Source organism: Urtica dioica, chromosome 3 (assembly GCF_054948205.1).
Source record: "Urtica dioica subsp. dioica isolate 48M chromosome 3, U.dioica_male_clone48M_v1_H2, whole genome shotgun sequence".
Lineage (NCBI taxonomy): Eukaryota > Viridiplantae > Streptophyta > Magnoliopsida > Rosales > Urticaceae > Urtica > Urtica dioica.
Window position 1 is genome coordinate 48,767,261 of NC_142758.1, and position 22,831 is coordinate 48,790,091.

Sequence of the window (22,831 nt, forward strand, 5' to 3'; positions counted from 1 at the left end):
TGGGGGTTGTGATATCATGACAAACTACTAATATTTTCATGAATCCATGATATATTGGAGTGTATATAATTGACATCTTCATTCTATGTATTTACATGCAAAAGAATGAAAAACAATATGCGCTATGTCGGGAATCTAGGGCTAAATGAACATTCTCAATCCAGGGCCTTTTTCATTTGTTAAAGTAGCCCTTTTTTTAAGTTTCAACTTTTGCACACCATAGTATTTACGCGCGCACAGCTAGCTGAGACTGAGACATTGTATTTGAAATTTGATATTGTATTTATGTTAATAATATATACCCAAAATGTAAAATAAAATAAATTAAAAAGATGTAGTACGTACATACAGAAATAAATGATGATATTATTATGAGGTGTCCTATCTTATTTGGACTACTGTATTTTTCTGGGATTATGATCATAATATATAAACTGCAATTTTGTCAGGAGAGCTGTCTGATATCAATATGGGGGTTTGGTTTTGGTCACGAGAAGGCATTTATATCTATACTATATACATATATAAATATTATATTGACTAGTAAAGTCAAGACGGTCATATTCAGTCTCTGGTGAAATGAGCTGAACATGAAACCAGCTTTTATTGCTTGAGGGACCAGCCAGTAGTCCCTTCATATAACTTATTCTCATATTTATATATAGTGACCACCTTATGTATATACATTATTATCATATTATATTCCCGGGCTTTGCTCTTTCATATAATTTCATAGCTTTTCAATAAAGCTCTTGCTTTCCATTCAATCTTTTTTTATGTTCCTCTCACTTTTGAATGTGGATACAAGGGTAATAAAACAAAGCGCAAAGCTACAAAATCTGCATTGGCAATCACGTGCATGCTTATATATATAATATAAATCATGGAAGAAATATTTACTTTCATTATTCTTATGATTAATATACTATCACATTATTACACTGATGATCATTTCAGTATTGAGCTATATAATGCATTACATTACAACACGCATAGAAAGGCCCCAAAGACCTCTCTATGTCTTCTTTTTTTCTTTTCCAACAAAAAAAAAAATTAAAAAAGATAAAATGGCCAAAAAAAAACTCGAGCCATGAAGAGGGTCATTTAATGATAAACAAACCACAAAATAAAATAAAATTTTAAAAAGTGAAGCACACGTGTGACCTCCACGAAGCGTGCGAACACCAAGTTGATGAAAGAGTCGCCATGTATAGTTAAGGCTGGCCAACCTAAGTCTCATGGCCAAAAAAAAAAAAACCAAAAGGGTATTTCCCGCCAAAAAAAAAACTCCATACAAACGTATGTGCCTATACGCACCAATTGCGTAAGAATCACATATGCCACTCAAAGATCAATTAAAATTTAAAAAAAAATTATTTTGTAAAAAAGTTACAAAAATAAAATAAAATGCCATATGTGACTTGGGATTTGGGAAGTTGAAGCGCAATGATGGAGAGAGGTAGATGAGAGGCTTGACTTTTAGATCACATAAAAAAATAAAAAAACAAAAAACAAAAAAAAACAAAACAAAAACAAAAACAAAAACAAAAACAAAACAAACCCAATCCCAATCCCAATCCCAATCCCAATTCCATCCCATGAACTCTTTTTTTCCTCTCAAACTCCCATAATTAATCCCCCTCATATTTTTGTGCCAAACACTTTGTCCTTTGATAATCAAGCCCCTATATTTTTTCCAACTTAATTGAACCTCCTTGTTCTTATTTTTTGGGTCCCACCACACACCCTTCCTTTTCATTCAATAATCAATGTTGCTTTTGAATTCAATCCCCTCCCACTTCCTTTCAGACCCCATGACTCCACTACTCTCTCTCTCTCTCTTCTCACTCTCGCACCCCAAAATATTAACATATAGAAAAAGAGAAGAAAAAAAAATGGATTCCCTTCCTTGGGAATCAGCAAAGCCATTCAATGATATCATATGGCAATGGCAATGCTATCCACCGAAACAAATCAATAAATCACCAAACTCTCTCACCAAACTCTCATACATACCCTATGGCCTATATTATAATCACTTTTATTTTTTTATATATACCATAATCTACACCATCATCACTCTTGTCAACATTAATAACTCCCCAAAAAAACCCACCCAAAAAAATAAATAAACATATACTAAGGTTTTCTTCTTCACAGCTTGGTCCACCCAAGTTCATTTTTCTCTATCAATTTTATCTTTTCTTCTTCCCATCCCATCACTCACTCCCAAACTGCCTCTCTTTTCTTTCTTTCACTCAGAGCTTCCTTTGTCATCATCTACCCATAAACAGTTATTTAATTTCCTCCTTTTACATAATGATGACGACGATGATGACGTCGACAACGAGTCCGTAGTTGTCGTCGTTGTGGTTGTGGTCGGTTCTGATGAATCTCCGACCAATATTTCATTCATCAACATATAGCACCCTTTTATTTTCTCCTGTCGAATATCGTTGCATATAGATCCTTTTTTTAATACACTTTATATATATATGTTATATATATTGCCAACAGAAAAACTAAAGAGGCTTACTTTGCTTAGCCCATCACACCAAGACTCAGCTTGCTCAGCGTTGACCAGAGAGAAATTAGGGTTTTCATTCGCCGCCGAGAGTATCGCCGCCGCGGCGATGCATGACGGCCAATATTCAAGAAGACTAGCCTCTGTGAAAAAAAACAAAAAACAGAATTATATCACTATAAAGTCATTAACTTTAATATCATTTCTAGAATGTATATGCAATGCATTGCATGGGAACGTACTTTTTTTTTTAACGTACGGTTATATATGTACTCAGTACTATTTATATTCTACTTTTTTCTTTCTACCGTAAAAGATTATATATGTTAATACGTAGAAAAAGAAAACTGTATATACCCTGAATATTGGACAAGATGATTTCTGTGGCACGTGAAACTAGAAACCCTAATGAATTTCCGGTGGGATCGAGTTTGCATGCAAAGAAAGCGACGAAGCTGAATGGCGTTACGGATCTAAGTCTCCAGTTCAAAACGCTCAGAACAAGAAGTTCCATTCTTCGGATCGTTCGAGGCTCGAAAATGTACTTGGAACCCACAACCTATACATATATTAACAGTAATACACATATTGATTCAAACCTTTTTAACTATAATATATGTGTGTGTGTATGTATATATACTAACCTGGAAATCTAGCAAAGATGGAACAAGAGGTTCCTCCATTTTCGCAGCCAATGATAAGCACGCCACAGATAACAATTGCAATGGCCAACCTTCCGTTTGCTACACCAAACGATAAACATATATCAGAATTAAATTATATTCTAGGTTTAAAACTATAAGGAATATGCTAGACTTTTAAAAATAAATATATCTCACTGGAATATTTCGTGTATGAAATGTACTTTTCAGGGTTTTTTTTTAATTTTATTTAAATGTTTATATTTATGTATTGATAATACAAATGTGGGACGTGACAAGACAAGATTATTAAAGCTTAATATACGGGGACAAATAATTAATACACGAAAGCGTACTTTTACACTGTTTTGTTTAGTTTTAGTCAAGATGGCGAGTAAATTTCGAACCAACTACACGACACCACTTTTCCACAATTGTATATTTCACTTAAAAAACACTCATAATTTTACTTTTACACCTTCGTTACCGTACCGTACATACCAAATTTATTATATGTTGTCGTAGTAATAATAATAACAAAAAAATTTAAGTAATTAGTCAATTAAAACGTTTAAAATTACTAATGTTACTTTAATAATAATGACTAAGCAATATTTACAATCATAATCACTGTATTACTTTTTAAGATTGAAAAAGTCAAACATAATAACTTAACAATCTTTTTTACGACTTTACGCATGTTAACACAAAAGGATGAAAATTAATGTACTGTGATTATTTACATAAACAAAGCAATTTGTGGATATTATTTAATTTAGTCATTAATTAATGGAATTTTCCTTTTAAACCTTCGTATAATTCCACTCACCGGCAACCGGCGAGAGTAAAGAAACCGGTCCAAGTAGTTAACGGCGAGATACGCCGTTAAAGGCTGAAAGCCGTAAAACGAGTGAACCTGCCGTACCAAACGACGTCGTATCAGATAAATAGAAAATAACGGAACTAGATGAAAAATCAATACCGTTAGATTAATTTGTCTTATCGTTGATTATTCTGTCTACAAACGGAATATTATTAACCGCCGCCAGTAATATCAACCGCCCGATCAATCCGATCTTAGATCGGACGGCTGATAAACCGTTGGATCTAAACGAATCTACTTACTCCGAGCCAGTGGCATTTTCGTAATATCGGAAAGATCGGATTTAGCTCCGGCGATTGTAACTCACCTTGAGAATCCATTCGACGCAGTTTTCCCTAGCCATGGCGTCGAGGGATTCGGAGCCGAATCGCGCGAGATAGTCAACGCCGGGGACGAAACTACGCTCGTCCTCGATGAATCCGGCGATGGATTCTTCGCCGCCGAAATCTCCGGCGGCGGAGGACGATGATTCTGCCGGCGAGGAGCGATCGGAATATTCCTCATCAGAAAGGATTAAATCGGAGTCCTCACCGCAAAGGAGGTCGGAGAAACAGTCCGAGCACGAGACCGACATGACCGTCGACGAGAGGTTTGATCTCCGACCTTCATTGATATCTTCTTCCCATGGCGCTCTGATCAGAATCGGATAGATAATATATGATATTTGTTTGTGTGCGAGTGTGAAGAGAGAAAGAAAGAGAGAGAACGAGAGATTTTTTTTTTTTTTGGAGTTGAATGTTGATAATTGGTATGGTATGAAGGTTTTTCGTATGGATATAAAAAATGGAAGGATTGGATTTTTCTTTTTAATTTATTTCTTTATATTTATTGATTGAATAAAAGAAAAGGAAAAGCGTGGGAGTTTCAGTTTTGGTTCCCGGCAAAAATGAAAATTGAATTCCGTTTTGGTGGAAAGAAAACAGAGAACGGAGAAGATTTTTTCTATTTAATATTGGCCATATTTGTTGGTCTTCTTTGTTTAATATATGTATATATATATGTTATTCCCATTCTCTCGAGGGATTAAATTTTTATCTTATTTTTATTCATATATGGTAAATATTTGTATGTATTACGGACAAGCGGCATTTAATTACTTTAAGGTTTAAAACTCTGTATAGAATGCGTCACATGCATTATTATCCTTACTTCAGCTTATGATGTCACGTGAACATATTCACGCCACTCTTTTTATTTTCTTATTTTATTTTTATATTTTTATTTGTTAGATTAATTAGTTCGAAAATTCATAATGAATTTAAACAAAATTAAGCTACCTATAGAAGAAATTTTTAAATAAAATTTGCGTGGTTCCTTCCGCCCACGTTTATAAAAAAAAACACTTATAGATAATAAAAAAATAAAAGATATGAGATCACTACTTTGATACCCATGAAAGACTATTAAAAGCAATAACAAAGTTAACTAACGATTAAAACTATATTTAGAATTCGCAACCACAATATTAATGAAAAAAAACTAGTCACCAATATAAACAAAACCAATGGATGGGAAATAAATTTATTGTTGTTAGACTTTGTACAATTATTAAAATCAATCTCGAGGTCTGGCCCATATAGCTCAGTTGCCTTAGAAAGAGCTAAGTCATTTATGGCTTAGTCCGTCACAAACAATACGATGAGTTAACCCATTTTTGGCTTATCTTGTCACAAATAGCATGACAAGTTAAGTTATTTATAGTTTAGCTTGTCACAAATAGTCTAGATCGGACTATTTTTAGCTTAGCAAACCACAAGAATCATGGCGACCTAAGCCATTTTCGGCTTAGCTTGCCTTAAACGTCCTGCTAGTTGAGCCCTTTCCTGATAACCTCGGTCAAGGCACGAGGTATCAAATATATATATATATATATATATATATATATATATATATATATATATATATATATATATGAAGTATTTAAATCATTGAGATAGAAGACCGTTGTTCAATCGATTTTCTCACAACCATCCCTCTACTCTGGATTGAATTGCTTATTTGTTACAAGCCAAGAGAAAGAGACTTGTTAAACCTCTACGTGTCCCCGAAGACCCTACTTGAAGCCTATAAATATAAGCACTACATTAGAAATAATGACTTTTTGCGAACGCAACTAATACTCTTCCTGAGCTCTCCATCTCTTCTCTCTACCAAATATATTGTTATTTCCTTATATTTTAATATTGTATTTGTCCTTCCATAATAAATAAAAGTGTCATGTATTATTATTTCCAATTTTGTTAGTTATTTATATAAGTATTCATACTACATTGAAGCTTGATTAATATTGTGACGAAAGGTTTAAACTCATTATAATAATATAAATCGATTCTCTCTTTTAAAAGATTGAGATTGTATTAGGCGATTTATTGCGTCAACAAAACCTATGACCATTTATATAACGATTAATAGGATAAACAACTTTAAGAGTGAAATTTGTTTATTTGTGTTGGTTACTTGTGGTTATTGTTTACATTAAAGTGCACTCAGCTGTGCAAACAACAAAAGGCTTGCTACTTAAAGATTTTAATCTGTATTAAATAAATATTAGCTATAATTAACGGATATATAAATAGATGGATTTTCAAAATCCAAACCGAACATATAACCAAATAAAGAATGTGGACCTGATTCTTGTAAAAAAATAAAAAATAAATAAAAAATCAAACATGTTATAAACAGTCATTTTACTTAATATTTACAGATTTTTATAATAAAAAAATATTTTCTGTTTTGGGTCTTTCTAACTTTGTTTATTATTTATAATCTCAGTCATATATTAATTTTTTTTCCTATTCATCCACTATTTTTTTAAAATGTTACATTATAAAAATATTATATCTATAATGTCTAAAATTAGTTTCCGTGGTATTATTACTCGAGTAAAGAGCCCTCTTAAAATAGTTATACCAGGCTATAGTATTTAATAAGCAATCGATTCCGTGTTAGAGAGAAATTTAATTAAGTCAATAAAATTTGGCCCGTGCTCTACTCACCTTTACAGTATATTTCAAGTTGCAGTTCAACACTTCAACACCATTTTCGCATTGGCAGAAAGGGAAAAATAATATATATAAGCATTGGCTCTTTATTTTGTCATGTCGTTTATAATATATATATATATATATATATATATATATATATATATATACATATTTAACTTCTGCATTTCTTTTCCTACACCTATTATTGAGATTTGAGAGCCTATTAATGAGAACTGACCTTCTTATTGGGCTAAAGTTTGTGTATTAAGGGTTTTATTTCAATTACAACATGTCATTGTCCACGTTACATTCAAAAATGGGTAATATAGCTAAATAGCCTCCCATATTTAAACAGTTTTGTATTTGGCCAACATTCTGTTAATTTCGGGTTAATAGCCAGTCCAATTTATTTACATAGATAAAAATAACAAAATAACCTTCCAACCGTTTCCGCCCATTTACCTCACGAAAATTAAATCATTTAAAACAATATATTCGGACATTAACTGCAATCTTCTCTCTCACACAAAATAAAATCATTTAAACCAATATATTCGGCCATTAACTGCAATCTTCTCTCTCACACGAACAGAAATGTCAAACACGAAATCCACAAAATTGAAAACCCAAAAAATTAATCGCATGCTCTGGTTTCATCGGCGAAAAATCCTCTTCTTTTGGGCGACTGATAATTTTAGGATCATTAACATAAACGACGACCATTACATCAAACCCGACGGCGAAGAAAGGTAATATCCAGAGAGTTTACAAATTTGATTTTTTCGAACCTGATTTTATATACTTGTCTGGTTTCGTCGTGGCGTGATAGCCTCCTCGCATGTAATCTTTGGTCCCTTCGTCCTCTGACGTGTAGTCGCTGCTCTCGCTCCGATCGTCCTCGCGATGCCTCTCCTCCATCGCCGATCTCTAGGGTTTCCACTTCGATTCGGAGAAATAAAAGATTGGAAAAAATGGATGATCGCTCTGCTTTTTAAATCCAATAAGAAAGAATACAAAAGAAAGTTGTTTTTTTTTTTTGGGTGCGTGTTTGAGTTGTAAATAAGAGTCATGTAAATTGTAAATTGATTCATTTATATGTAAATTGATGTCATGTTAAATATACTGGTTCATTTACAATCTGCAGAAAATCTGTTTTTGCTTCTAACAATCAAATTTGTGAGCAAAATACACGCTATTTACTTGAATCCTGTTAATAGACAGTAAATATAAAATTTATTTACAGTTTATTTGTATTGTAAATAAGCTAACAAATCAATTAACAACGGATAACGTGAAAAATTATGAGAACCGAGATCCTTACCAGATTCAATGAGCGAAGCCAATAATGAATCAGAATAATATCTATAAATGATTATTATTGTAGGATATTGTGTATATTCTATTATGCCACAAATATAGAAACTAATTTTCTAAAACCAACCGCTATATATTTCATATACACACGTCCAATATTTAAGGAGAATACAATAACTGCTTTCCAAATCAGTTTAATTCGAAAATTAAGGAAAATAAGAGAATTAAACATTAAAGCCGATATTAATAGTGGCTACACACGTCCAATATAACTACTTTCCCTTTCAGTTTATTTCAAAATTTAAAAAAAACCGCCTCTTATATAATGAAGACCGAAATTAATAAGGGCAAATGAGTAAAAAAAATTCAGTTAATGTCATGCCACGTAAGCGTATTGACTATTTACAAATAATTAACCAAATGTTGGCTAAAACGCAATTGACAGCGTTTGTAAGGCTTATGTGACCAATTATTTGTTAAAAAATATATATATAATTCTCCAAGCTACATACACGTGTACGAAGGAAGATCTAGTACGCTCTTTCTTTGGAAATACAACGTATTTGGAAGAAAACTATCAAATATATCCCTTATATTCTTGACGAAATATTATGATTATCATTGAAGAAAACAGGTAAGGGTCAGGCGAATATTAAACTTTTGAATATTTTATGATTAATTTCTATCAAATTTTAAAATTTAGTCCGAATATTGTACTTCTTTCACTTATGTCGTCTTCCTAACATTTGAGGATAGTCACAAATTGGTTAACAAATAGATTTCTAGAGCAATTAAGCTCGTGTTTCCATTCTCTATAATTCTCAGGTGTAGTTATTCATTATTTCGTATCAATTAAACATAATTATTACACTCTCCGTGTGTCTAGTTTAGTCCGATATATATCTAACACGAGACGATATAAAATTTATTCATAATAAACAAGTAGATTATAATTTTCTTTATTTTTTTTACTCATATCATGAATGATTAATAGTATAATATCTGATCCTACTAGAAACAAATTGTGCGCATTGTAAAAAAAAATGCGATTTTGCACAATCTATTTTCCTCACTTTTCCGTGTTGTTTTATTCTTTATCTATCGTGGGAAATTGCTTGGCGTTGCGATGAGAAATGACTAGGAAATCTGATTGCATTTGCAGCTACTAAGATATATTCAAGTACAAAACACGACAAAAACTTTTGCACTTGACAGTGGACACCACTACAATTAATCATATTCTTAATAGTTACTTTTTACCATTTATTAATGAGACCAATATAAGAAGAAAATCAATAACCAATATAAATAGCTAGGAACACCAATGTTTCCATTATTAAAATTGTGCATGTTCTAGATCAACGTTAATTTTCAATGCCTAAATTATTGTCATTAATGATATTCAAACTTTTTTTTTAGTAACTTTAGTCTTTCCGTTAATTTTTTTATTTAGCCGTCAGTTGAGTTGAGTGTAACATGTGCTTATCACATGCTATTTAAATGAAAGGTAAAGTTGTAATCTTATATAAAAATAAAAATAATTTTTTTTTATAAAATAGAAAAATAAATGAAAATTGTAATTTTTTTTTTTTTTGCACCACAAAAAACGAGGGAAATATTGAGCTCAAAGGCTTGAAAACTTTCCGTCACCGGAAACGAGTGAAGCTTCGTATTCTACTCTGTCTCCGCCTTCGTTAGATGACGAGCCAATTGGTCTATCACCCTCCTCCAATGCGGAGAGTTTCTCGGCGAAGCTCCGGTGCCACGGCGACTGATCTTAAGAGAAAAAAGAGTTTCTATCTTGCAGCGGCGAAAGCGGAGAGAGAGAGAGAGAGAGAGAGAGAGAGAGAGAGAGAGAGAGAGAGAGAGAGAGAATTTAAGAAATCAAAAAATTATTTTTTTTATTCTAATTCTTCTTTTATTTATTAAAACAAAAAGAAATCATTTAAACAAGAGGAGGGCAAAATAATAATTTCCATTTTTTAGCCATCATGTGCTGGACACGTGATCATTTAACAGATTTTTTGACGAAAAAGTTGACAAAATGACTGAAAGTGCTAAATTAAAATATTTGAATATAATTTAAAATAAAAATAAAAAATTCGTGAATCGAAGAAACACAACCATCATAATTCAAGAAGCAAAGATGTCATTTATTAAAAAATTAGTCACAACCGTTCATGAAGAGAGAGAGAGATCAACTTAGAATACTTCCTATCCACCGAAATATTAATAAAAAAGAAAGAAAGATATGATGTATGCATTACATATATATGTAATGTTCATATACATATATTTTTGTATTACAAACGTTGTTTTTTTTTCCTTTGTAAAAATAAAATTGGTTTAGTGGAAGCCCTTCATAGTCATACATTGATGCCAATGTGATTTGCGTTGGGGCATGTTCAGGGATCAAGAAATTCAAGTGAAAGTAGTTATTTCATTTTCAATAATTGTTCGTACCATTGTTGGTGATTAGTCTTCTCGATCTTTATGAAGCAAAGACTATTGAACTTTGGTTCTGCAATTTAATATATGACCGCTTCTCGATTACCATTACTATTTTTATTTCTGACAAAAGGTTTTATTGCACTCTCAATTACTGACACACATGTATAGTTTATATATTAAAAAAAAAAATCAGACTTAAATGAGCTCGTTTAAATGATAAATGGTTTTTTTTTTTTGAATAATTCAATTTTACATAAAACTGATAAATGGATTTAAAACATGTTTAGTACACTTACATAAAATCTGCATTGATTAATAAATTAGAAAATAAAATAAACACAAACATTAACTCACTTGAATGCCCCGATCACTGGTTGGCGTTTTTTTTTTTTCCTCATGGTCTGCTTAATAGTCTAACTGTTGACTCAATTTAATTAGTTTCAATTTATGTTTTTTTTTTTCGTCATTGTTTGTTCTATTATTTTGTGTGTTTCTACATTTGCATTGTTTTTTTTTTTTAAAGACGGAGTAGCCATATATCTTTTAGAGTTTTCTATTGAAATTTTTATCATATAGTTGTTAACATTATTTCTCTTGGTTGGTGTTCCTCTGGTGTTTTAGTTCATCCATTATTCTTCGATGATATTATTATAGAGTCGTGATGTAACTCAAAGCTTAGTTTGCGTTATCATATCTTCTTCGACAAAAGTTTACATACGATGTGCTAACATTTATATGTTTATTGGTATTATATATGTTAGCTAATAGAAAGTCTCTTAAAAAAATCATACATCAACTACGAAATTGAACTTGAACATTAGAAAAAAGAAAGAATTGAACAAAAATATCACAAATTTTTTACTATTTTAACATTTTTATTACGTGGTACCTAGGATAGCCTAGTGTTAATTCCACACCACTTCCTGTGTGGAGGTCGTGGGTTCAATCCAAAAACATTTTTATTACTGTATATATGAATGATAATATCGTCATAATTTTCAATATTCTATAATGATATTGTAATAAGTTTATATATTTATGACTTTATCTTCATAAAATGGAGAAAAATATCCAACAAATTTTTCTAAAATCTTCACTATTAGGGATGATACTAATGTCCAATTCCGCATGAACAATAAAATGAAAAAAAAAGAAGGTGAAAAGTGCATATATAAAAAAAAATTAGGCCTAACAAGACACAAAAATCAAACACTATCGAAAGACCACTTAAGAAATCTATTTGCAGAAAAAGTATATAAATATCGAAAATCATCGTTGAAAGCTCAAGTAACACCTCGCACACAAAGTAATGCATCCAATAGATATTCTGAAATGACCATAATATGGTTGAAACATAAATAACGTAGCCTTAATATTTTTCCGTAATTGTGTCCCAGTCAAAAGTTAACTTAAGAAGATATGCATTCAAAAAAGTTGAAAATAAAAAAAGGAGGAGAAAAAAGTTAGTGTGTCCTCTTTTTATATCTATCTGACTGGTTTTTATAAATTGTTTCCATGTGTGAATTATTGGACTAGTTTTGTTTTTTAAAATAAAGTTTGAAAGTTATGTTTCCTTAAGCCTAAAGGAGCGTCTCCTTTTGAGGAGAAATTTAGCCCACCAAATAATGTACCTAATTAAAACTGAAAATAGTGGTGGAATGGTACAATTAATAATATATTTTTTTAAATAAAATAAAGCTTGTTTGGACATTTTGTGTGTAGGTGAAATGACAGCCTGAAATTTTCCTAACTTTGGAGGAGCGTGGCTATGATTTAACATCTTAAACGTATTGAAAGATTGTGTGTATAGTTAATGTATATACATCAACATCAACATGTGGCCACACAATAAGATATGAACAGGATATCTAGAGGAAAATAATGTTCAACAAAACTATACAGGTTGTCCCTTCAAGCATTTTAAAGGAAAAATTGTACAAAATAGTCATTTGAAACTTATTGAATAGCAAAGTAGTCAAAGTTTCAACTATTTAACAAAGTAATCAAATTTACGTTTTCAAATTTTTTTTTACTGCCAAGATTAAATTTTTTTACGGTTATTGTAAGCATTTTATCAATTTCAAAAAAATTAATCTTTGGGTCAATTTTTTTTTTTAAAATCAGATTGCTGTACAATTTTTATATTTCACTAAATTAAGACAAACTTTGATTATTTTGCAAATTCATAACTTTAAATTGACTATTTAGCTATATCACCCTTAAAAAAAACATTTTATATATGCTAATTAGTCTTTATTTCATTATATTTTTTTTACTATATTTTAAGGACGCTACCATTTCCAATTACATATAGGTTAGTTAAGGAATTAATTATAGTGTATAAAAAGGCATGTTAGTGTTTAATTTTTATTTATAATTTTGTCTTTTTAAACGTTATCATGTATTTTTTTAATCGGAATCATCGACGAACTATTGGCTTAAAAATGAATATTTGAATTTTTCATAAAATATGACTATCGTTTCACGATATTTTTTTGCCGATTTTCCTCCGATCTAAGATTACGTAATACTTGGCTCAGACACATTTGAGGTGTCTCGCGCGTTTGTCATTCCAACGTGAAAATAAGATAATTTATCGACCAATCTAGCTACATACATATAGAGCTAAAAATTGTTTTCATTATGATACCAGTTTATTTTTCTTCTTGAAATGAGCTCATGATTTGGAGCTTTTATGATCAACAAATGATACAAAATATTAAAACATGAGTTTTTATATAATATTGGCTTTGAGAATATATAATTAGGCTCTACTCGCCGATACTGAAATTAAGGTTTACAATATACAATAAATAAAAGTTTGGGACACAGTACCATGCTATAGGGATGAAAAATTGGAATTTGTAGAGTATATTTTGTTTATATATAATAAACCACACACAATTCCCTCTAGACAGGAAAGTCTGATGTAGTGTGTCCCATTGCATTATCATTCTTACTAAAATAAAATACTAATTGGGAACGTCATTTTCATGTATATAGATAATTATAAGTAAATAAATAAAAAAATTTGGCCTTGTAATATTTGTCTTTATAGTTTATACACATTCAAGAGACAACACCATATATACTAAAGCTGGCTTTATGTACTTTCATTTCTCTTTCTTTAGTTAATTTAGTTACTTCTTTTTACCTTATTTGAATGTGTAAAATTTATGTTGTTGGTATATTAAGGTTATTTAAGGATAAGTTTGAATTGACTCGACCTAGTTGGTGAAAAAAGAAGATCAAATTTTGTTAGTTTTGTTCTCAGATATTATCACCGAATTCGGGTACAATTAAGTTTCTATCCAAAGCTTGGGCTTCTTTAAATAAAAGGAAATAAATAGTGGAAAATATATATTGTATATATGAAAAAAGAAAAATAGAAAGAAAATAAAAAAAAAATCTAGACATAGGACCCATGAAAACATTGGTCGGTCATGTAATTGGACAGTTGTTGGGATCAATTTTCAAGCTATACTAATTGCTCTATAGCTAGGCAACCAAGTATAAGAACGTTCTGTACAGTTTATTATTATAGGATTATTAAATTTTTGGTGACTTTGGGAATAATTAAACTGTGATTCGACTTGGAATGTTAGGTATGTATATATCAAACTTATAGATACTTCTCAGTGCAAATAATAATGGACTCTTTAGAAGTGTCAGCTTATGTGATGGTCCTGAGACTATTGTATTGTGGATCTACATTACTAAAAAAAAAAAAAATATATTATTTGATCCAAAGTTGAGTATCGCCCACAAAAACTGTGATTGTATCTACACTCCTACGAAAAGCCCTAAGGACATTAAGCTCCTATATTTAACCGAAAGATTCAACCTTAAAATAAACTAGCTAGCTAGGCTTTCGTTAATATATGTTATAGTGCTTTCAAATTCGAAAAAGTATGTTTCCAGCAAAAAAAAAAAAAAAAAAAAAGTACTTTTATTATTTGACCTCTCATGACTCATGCATTAGGCACTATCCACTCATCGTAATATGTATAGAATAATTAAGGTATTTTTCCATCATTTGAACTTGAACTCTATGAGTTGTGTTATAACGTCGCTTTTTTCCTTAAAAATAGATAATTCGTATACGAGGACCCAAAAGAGATTAAATAAACAATTGAACTGTCCGGGCAGCTCAAAAACTCTCAATTTAGGCACTTGAACCTAATTGACTCTCTCATCTTTTACTCTAGCTAGAGAATTTGTAGATCACAGTGTATAAGGGCTGGCTCAGAATCGGTTTACTCTAATCCACACTCGTTTTAGTATATATTTATGCTCGGAGAGAGAAAACGTTATTTTAGACTTGAAACCGTAGCAAATAATCTCTAGAGAATGTATCGAAAAGATGTCATTGGAGCTCTTTGGTAGTTCAAGGTGTTCTATCATGTGGGTCACGTTTAGAATTAAGGACGGAGCCAAAAAAAAAAAAAAAACTCACCAAGAGGAGTTAATTTTTTTAAAAAAAATTCAGGAGATAAAATTTGTAAATTTTTAGAATAAAAAATATAAATTATTTTAAAAATTGGTCACACGTGTAAATTTTTAAGATAAAAAATGTGATTTATTTTTTAAAATGAACAAAAATGTAAAATAATTTATTTTAGGCGTGCTCAACTGTAGCTCCGTCCCTGGATAGAATAAACTTTTATTTTTCTTCTTATCACTAGTCTCTCAACTTTAAAGCTTCGTACCGGTGGCATTTTACCTATTTTTGCGACCAACGTAATCTTTTTATTTATTTATTTATTTTTATTTATGATAAATACGGTGTTCATGTAATTTTCTAAAGTTAAATCCAACATTTTTTTTCACTTTGTCTCGTTGCCCGTTGAAATTATTCATTATTTGTGTAAGTTAAGTATATTATTTTCTTGTGTTTCATGATGAAACGGTGCATGTTTACTTATTCCAACCCTATACTCCACTTGGTTTGTTTATACTTTACAATTAGCCAAAAAAATGACATTATATAGTTAATTCGTAACTGACATTTATTTTATAGCCATATCACCTGTCTTTACATTGTCGTTAGGTATTGACAATATCATAATCATATGGTATTATCATGACCTCAGCCGACCATATTAACGCGAAGAGAAATATTTTAATTAGTATATTTATTTAATTTTTTTTTATTAAAATAAGGGAAAAAAAAAATCATTTTGAGAGTGTATAGGATTTGTGAAAGCCTCATTTTTTTTTCGTTACCAATACCAAGTAACCATGTACACGGCTACGTAAATTAAAACAATGCAATAGACCCGCCATTAATTATCTTAATAAAGACCTTAAATGAATAGAATAACTTTTTTTGCTTGGCTTATTGTACATATGAGTTGAACATGAACCAAGAAAGATACATCGACCGTGGCCCTATAAACCCTAAAATTACTACAAAAATAATGACACATTGAAAAAATAAATTAAATATAAAGATGTATAAAATAATGATATATTAGTATGCATAGAGTATATGTATGAGTCACACAAGTGACAGAATTGTGTTGTCTTTTGTAATTACTCATAGCTATGTCTACCCTATATATAGGGGATCATTATAATTATTTTTATATATCTATAGTTGACTTTCAAATATGAGAGTATTTGTCTCTACAAAATGTAGGGGGTCTTAGTACAAAAATAATATAGTAAAATTACTATTACATGAAGAGCTTCAATGGATAAGGAGGAGTCTAACTTGGACGCAGCCAAAGAAATATATTATTACATACATAAAAAAGAGAAGTGGTACTATTCACATTAAGATGTAATATGTAATGATAAATTTTCCTCTTAATTTTAAAATATTAATAAAAATGTCGATAGTCATCAATATTCTAAGTCTAACAACATTTAATTTTTCTTTATAATAGTGCAATAATAGTCGTCGTTATATCCGAGAACAACGAATATAATTATATTTTATTTGAACTAGATACTTCTAAATAATAGTATAATCATCATTATTAGATACAAATTAAATGAATTAAATCTATATATTTCTAGATGATTTTCATCTATATACTTTTTATTTGAACTAGATACTTTTAAACAATAGTATAATCATCATTATTGGATAACAATTAAAAAAAATATAAATCTATATATTTCTAGATGATTTTCATCTACATGCCACTATAAGTAGGTTCTCCATTTTTTTAATTTTTGCAAAGTTTTAGCTAATATAAAATTTTTGCATCATGTCGTTGTTTTTACCATTAGTCATTTCTTGCACCAAAACTAAATAACTAATTTTACCATCATCTTTTCATGTTGTATTTTGGCGTTTTTAAGTTTTTACAAAGTATGTTGCCAATGTTAAACAACTCTCAAATGAGCAATTTTGAAAGAAATTCATTGTAAATTAATTAATATATTAGATACATTTAAGTTATAGCGGCAAAACACGTGAATATTTATTGTAAATATAGTAAATATATATATTATATGTCGTAAATAAAACAAATGTGAGAAAGTTAAGCCACGAACACATATAAATAAGGAACAACCGTGCCTTAAATTAATCAAATTGTCTTAGTTGTGTTATGCTTTATTAAATCAAATCCGTGTCACCTACCAAACAGAAACCAAGTGTGTGCATATATATATATATATATATATATATATATATATATATATATATATATATATATATATATATATATATATATATATATAGGAAATTTAATGCGTATGGATATCTATAAAAATTCAACACCTTGCCGCTCAACATTGACTAACATAGACACCTAATGAGAAGACCAATGATTTTCTAAGTGTTTTTTTTTTAATACCAATTTATTTATTTATTTTTATGGGGGATATTTTTTAGGAATTTAAAAAAGAGAACTCAACTGTCATTCAACATGAAGATGATAATTGAAAGATTCTAGACTTAGCAGAAACCTCCACCCACCTAATGGCCAATCCCAACATGTTGGGCCATTCAATGAGGCCCAAAATACTATGGCCCATAGCCGTTTGTTGGCTTTGATTAGAGCAACACAGCGATTCTTTCAGAAAATTATAGGAAATTATAAATATTATCTATCTGTCACTCAAATGTGGCCATCAACTATATTCTTTACAAAATTTAATAATAATAAAAAAAAATAGAGCAATAGAGAAGGATAAAAAATTATGAAGCATAAAGGCAGTACTAGCATGAACTGGCAAGACCTCATTGTGTCCCCAATGAATGAAACAGAGGTTACACTTAGCTTCCACATTGTTTGGTGTAGTATTGCTTGCTTACCCATTGTTGCACAATTCCCACTTTTTACATATCTTTGTTTTTGTGATTTGATCTCCTATGACACCACGTTGACACCACGGGACCCGAATATAGGTGTTGGTTAGGATTGAGGTAAAAAAAAATAAATGAAAAAAAAAATAAAGATGTACAATGTAACATGTACTATTTTAGTTCTAAACGGTAGAATCAATATCTTTTCGATAAATAAAAAATATCGATTTTTATTGTACATTTACCATAGCTTTGTTGATAGTTAAACTTTTTCATTTCATTTAAACTTAAAGCTCATCGTCTTCCTCTGCCTTTTTTTGATACGTCTCAGTGTTCCACAGTTTGGTAAATTCGCCAAAAAGTTGAGATTTAGATGGTATATTTCAGAATTTCTATCTTTCCATTTTTCCAAAATTTATTTCTTACTTTATTTATTATTATTATTATTTTTTTAAAGTTCACTAAGTAAGAAGCCCAGCTATGAATTGATGAAGAAAAAAAAATGTTGGCCCAATACCTAGCTTATTATTTTCTTTTAAAAGAAACTATATATTATAAAATTATGATTAGAAAAACACATATTTTATTTATATTTTATGTGTGAATGTCTACCGTTTATTATGCTTACAATTTATACTTAAATATTTATATAATGAAAATCAATATTAATGATTTTAAATTATTCTTTGCTTCTTGAAATAGATATATATGAAATTATAAACAATTATAATGTAAGATAAAATTTAATTATTGAATTTAAACACAAAGTCCTCCGTGCGTTAGGTCAAAAACTACATCAATGCAGATACAGCCAATAATTTCGTTGAAACGAAAAGATTTGCACATATGTGATTAATTAAGATTCTTCAAGAACAATATGATTAATAATAGGGAAAATAACACATTTATACCCTGTGTTTTAGTGAAATGTCGAGTTTAACCCTCGGTTTTCAAAAATGTCGAGTTCATACCCTCTGTTTAACTAAAATGACGAAATTATACCATTTGTTTAACTAAAATGACGAAATTATACCCTGAAATGAATAACAGCGTCACAAATCTCCATTTCATTGATATTAACTCTTATATAAGAAAAACCAAATCAAATCTAAATCAGTGCCCTAACTTCCAAATTCTCAATTTTGAAATAAAAATAGCCTTAAATTGAAATTAAATAATAAAACTCATACCTCCTAAGAAATTACTTCATTCCGTATTCGAATTGTAACTCTAAATTCTAGATTCTCTGTTCGAATATGCGATTTTGATGACTATCAACTATCGATGTTTACCCATTTGCCTCTTTCTGTGTTCTTCACGATTAAGAGACTGTTGTTTATTTTTTAGTTTTTAAATAAATTACATATATCACGCGAATGAATAAAGATAATTGGTGTGTATATATAAATATTTTAGTCAACGTCAATGAAAAGTCAATAAAAAGAATATTCGTGACACTGTTATCTATTTCAGGGTATAATTTCGTCATTTTAGTTAAACAGAGGGTATGAACCCGACATTTTTGAAAACCGAGGGTTAAACTCGACATTTCACTAAAACACAGGGTATAAATGTGTTATTTTCCCTTAATAATAAATTTCTATTTCTAAAAAATAAAAGGTACGCTCATATGGCTTCGCCCGGGTTCGAACCGGAGACCTTCAGTGTGTTAGACTGACGTGATAACCAACTACACCACGAAACCATTCGATGATATGATTTCCTGACATTTAATATTTATTCAAAATTAATGAAAAATTTAATTTATAGTCAGAATTTTTTAAAGAATAAACGACGACAGTCACACCGAGACAGGGATTGAGAGATTGAGAGAGTGAGAGAGTGAGAGAGAGAGACTGAGATATGCTAATCTCCGGCGATTTCACGTTCACAGCCTCTCCAAATTCACTTCTCCGACGAACTACCAACACCAACACTATCACGTCCACGTCACTCTTTTTCCCGCCAAACCTCCTCTCTCCCCCCCCTCCGACGCGGCGGCTCAGCCTGGCCCGCGGGGCTGACGTGTCCGCCAGAGCAAAGCCGAAGAGGCGCGGGGATTTTACAAACGCGGAAATGGCGGGAATTTCTTCGTTCGACGACGAATTCGGCAGCGACGGCGACGGCAACGAAGACGATGACGGCGACGGAGACGAAGACGGCGATACGCTTTTGTTGCCGTTGGAGAAGATGAGGGAGTGGCTGAAGAACAAGCCTCCAGGGTTCGGAGAAGGGAAGGTTTACGATACAGCGATTGAAGACCAACTGTTCGACGAAATTCTCCAGAGCAGAGAGGCTCAGGCTGCGAATCTCAACAAGCTTAAGCACGAGGGCGTCAAGTCCAAGCGAGACGAAGATAAGAAGAAAGGTCTGTTCTTTCGGTATATGCATAATGAAACATTCGTTAGAAGTAGTAGTTCTACACTGCTCTCTTTGCGAAGTGATTTTGAGATGAAATCTCAGTGATACGTGAATGATGTGTGAAGACACAAGAACTCACTAAATTTATGTGCTTTAATGTTCATTGGTTTACGTTTACTGTGTTCGTCGCTTTTTCTCAGCTAACGAGGCTGTTCCGAGCGGGGTTAGAGTGAGAATAACTAACCTTCCGAAGAAGAAGAACGTGCATAGGGATTTAAGCTCAGCATTTAAAGGTGTTGCTGGTTTGATCAGCATAAACCCGGCCGTGATTGGGAACAAGAAGACCCGAGACCCGGTTTGCAAGGGGTTCGGTTTCGTCTACTTCAAGTCCCCGAAAGACGCTAATAGGTAACGAATCGAACTCGATTATTATGATATGTTGAACCGGACGATGATGAACCAGGTTCGCTTTCGATTGATATAGGTTCGTAGAGACGTTCTCTCGGCAGAGCATTGCCTTTGGGAAAGTTCAGAAACAGATCATATGCGAGGTGGTCAAGGATTCTCTGAGACCCGAATCTCCGCGCGAAAAATCGACCGACGGCGCTAAGATCCAAGTATTGGAAGACGGTTCGGACATGGAAAACGAGTGGGAGATCAACTTCTCCGTTGAATTCGAGGACGGCGACGACGACGATGATGATGATGAGGTTTATGCGTCTGATTGGGAAGAAGTAGAAGAAGATGAGGAAGAAGATCTCGAGTCTGTTACCGAGTTGGAGCTGGATCCGAGCGGTAGTTATGGACTCAAAACGGAATCCGAGCCGAGAGAAATTTCTCCTCCGATTGGTCCGGTGAAGAGGCTTGGCGTTAAAGACAAGACTGCAAAAGTGCCGAAGATAAAAGTGGCGGTGAAAGGAAAAAATTCCTTCTCGGGATCGGCAAAGAGGTAAATTTCATGAAGGATGTGATATTATTATTTTTTTGGAATTTTTATGGTTTCATTTTGAATGAATGTGCAGGTTAAAGGGCAAGGAAAAGGCTGTGATGAACGATGTCTTCTCTAAATACGGCAAAAAATCTGCCGTGGGTTCTAAGAAATAGAGGCGGGGTTAGGGAAAATATGCAATGTCTAGTTAGAGTTAATTTGTTAATTTGTTTTATTTGTAATATTTGAACGTTTAGCAAAATGTTATATGTAAGTTCGTGAATGTGTATTAATTATAGGACAAATTGTGGCCATTAAGAGACCTCTTGGTCGAATTGCCTGGTTATATTAAAAAAAAATTATGAACGGATAACTTTGGGTTAAAAAAAGGTGAGATAAGCATATTACTAATTTAGATCTCTTATGAAATTTATTTGACTTAATTATTCATAAGCCAAACCAATACAAGATGTTCTTGCCCAAAATTAGATCAATATTTAGAGGTGGTCAGAGTTCGATATAGGGCCAGACCTTATGATCGTGCGATTGGTCAAACGATGGTTAAATCTCCTAATTTGTCGCATTTGTTTCACCGAAAAGTGGTTTCTGGCTACTCGTCACCTGAGAAAAGTGAGCCAATAAAGCGTAGACGATTTTTCCATTTTCACGCACTCCGACACTCAACATTAGTTTGATCGGTAAGTGAGATGGAGGCCTTTGATATCTCTTGAGAATCGTAGAGAGAGAAGGCGTGAGATGGAGAGAGATAAAGTTTTGTTAAGTTGATAGAAACTTACCTCACTCAAAAATCAATTTAGGCTGAAAAAAAAAATAGCCCTAAAATTTGGATTGGGGGGGCCAGGCCTTTTGACCCTTGCACCTGGGTCCGCCTCTAATGACATGGGGAGGGTTGGGGTAGTTCCATCATTTGATTGTCATTAGAATCTCCCATTGGGACGGTCCTTTCATTTGCCGTCTTAGGACAGTCTTGTTGTTTGCTTTGGGCGATCATGTCACCTGCCATCTTATGACGATCTTGTCATTCGTCTTGGGAATGTCATGTCACACATCGTCTTAGGACAATCCTGTCATCGCTGTTTTAAGAAAGATTTGTCAGTAGTCTTAAAACGGTCATGTCAATTGTCGTTTTAGGACGGTGTTGTCACTTGTCTTATGACGGTCATGTCACTCGTCTTAAGACGGTTTTATTACCCGCCGTCTTAGAACGATTTTGTCATCCGTCCTCGTTTGAACTTCTATTTGGATATATTGCCCTTTCGAGTTGTCCCAACCCCTTAGGATTTGAGCCTTTCACCTCTATTAGATGATTTTTTTATTTTTCTTTTATTTTGGGAAAAAGTCAAAAATAGCTTATCAATAAGAATTAGCAATATAGCACAACTAAAATCAAACATAATTCAACGAGATAATAGATAAATAAATTAGACAAATCCGAGCAAAAAAAAAAAAAAAATTAGACA

At 31.8% G+C, this 22,831-nt stretch overlaps 2 protein-coding genes and 1 non-coding gene across 3 annotated transcripts; 1 reads left to right on the plus strand and 2 right to left on the minus strand.

Moving 5' to 3' along the window:
- Positions 1-886: 886 nt before the first annotated feature.
- CYCD1;1 (CYCLIN D1;1) lies at positions 887-5,013 on the minus strand. Its single transcript, XM_089609150.1, has 6 exons — positions 4,356-5,013; positions 3,995-4,081; positions 3,169-3,267; positions 2,882-3,083; positions 2,537-2,667; positions 887-2,443 (listed from the first exon to the last, which is right to left on the minus strand). Exons 1-6 carry the CDS (start codon positions 4,620-4,622, stop codon positions 2,255-2,257), a joined length of 975 nt encoding a protein of 324 aa, XP_089465276.1. The 5' UTR covers positions 4,623-5,013; the 3' UTR covers positions 887-2,254.
- Positions 5,014-19,692: 14,679 nt separating this feature from the next.
- On the minus strand, positions 19,693-19,766 carry TRNAV-AAC (transfer RNA valine (anticodon AAC)). The gene has a single exon. It is a non-coding gene; the product is annotated as a tRNA-Val (tRNA).
- Positions 19,767-19,860: 94 nt separating this feature from the next.
- Positions 19,861-21,685, plus strand: LOC149403403 (RNA-binding (RRM/RBD/RNP motifs) family protein). Its single transcript, XM_089610085.1, has 4 exons — positions 19,861-20,429; positions 20,623-20,830; positions 20,907-21,371; positions 21,445-21,685. Exons 1-4 carry the CDS (start codon positions 19,925-19,927, stop codon positions 21,524-21,526), a joined length of 1,260 nt encoding a protein of 419 aa, XP_089466211.1. The 5' UTR covers positions 19,861-19,924; the 3' UTR covers positions 21,527-21,685.
- Positions 21,686-22,831: the final 1,146 nt, after the last annotated feature.

Coding starts and splice junctions, on each gene's coding strand:
- LOC149403403 (XM_089610085.1), top strand. CDS start 19,925: ATGCTAATCTCCGGCGATTTCACGTTCACAGCCTCTCCAAATTCACTT. Junction 20,430..20,622: donor AGACGAAGATAAGAAGAAAG/GTCTGTTCTTTC, acceptor GCTTTTTCTCAG/CTAACGAGGCTGTTCCGAGC. Junction 21,372..21,444: donor TTCTCGGGATCGGCAAAGAG/GTAAATTTCATG, acceptor ATGAATGTGCAG/GTTAAAGGGCAAGGAAAAGG.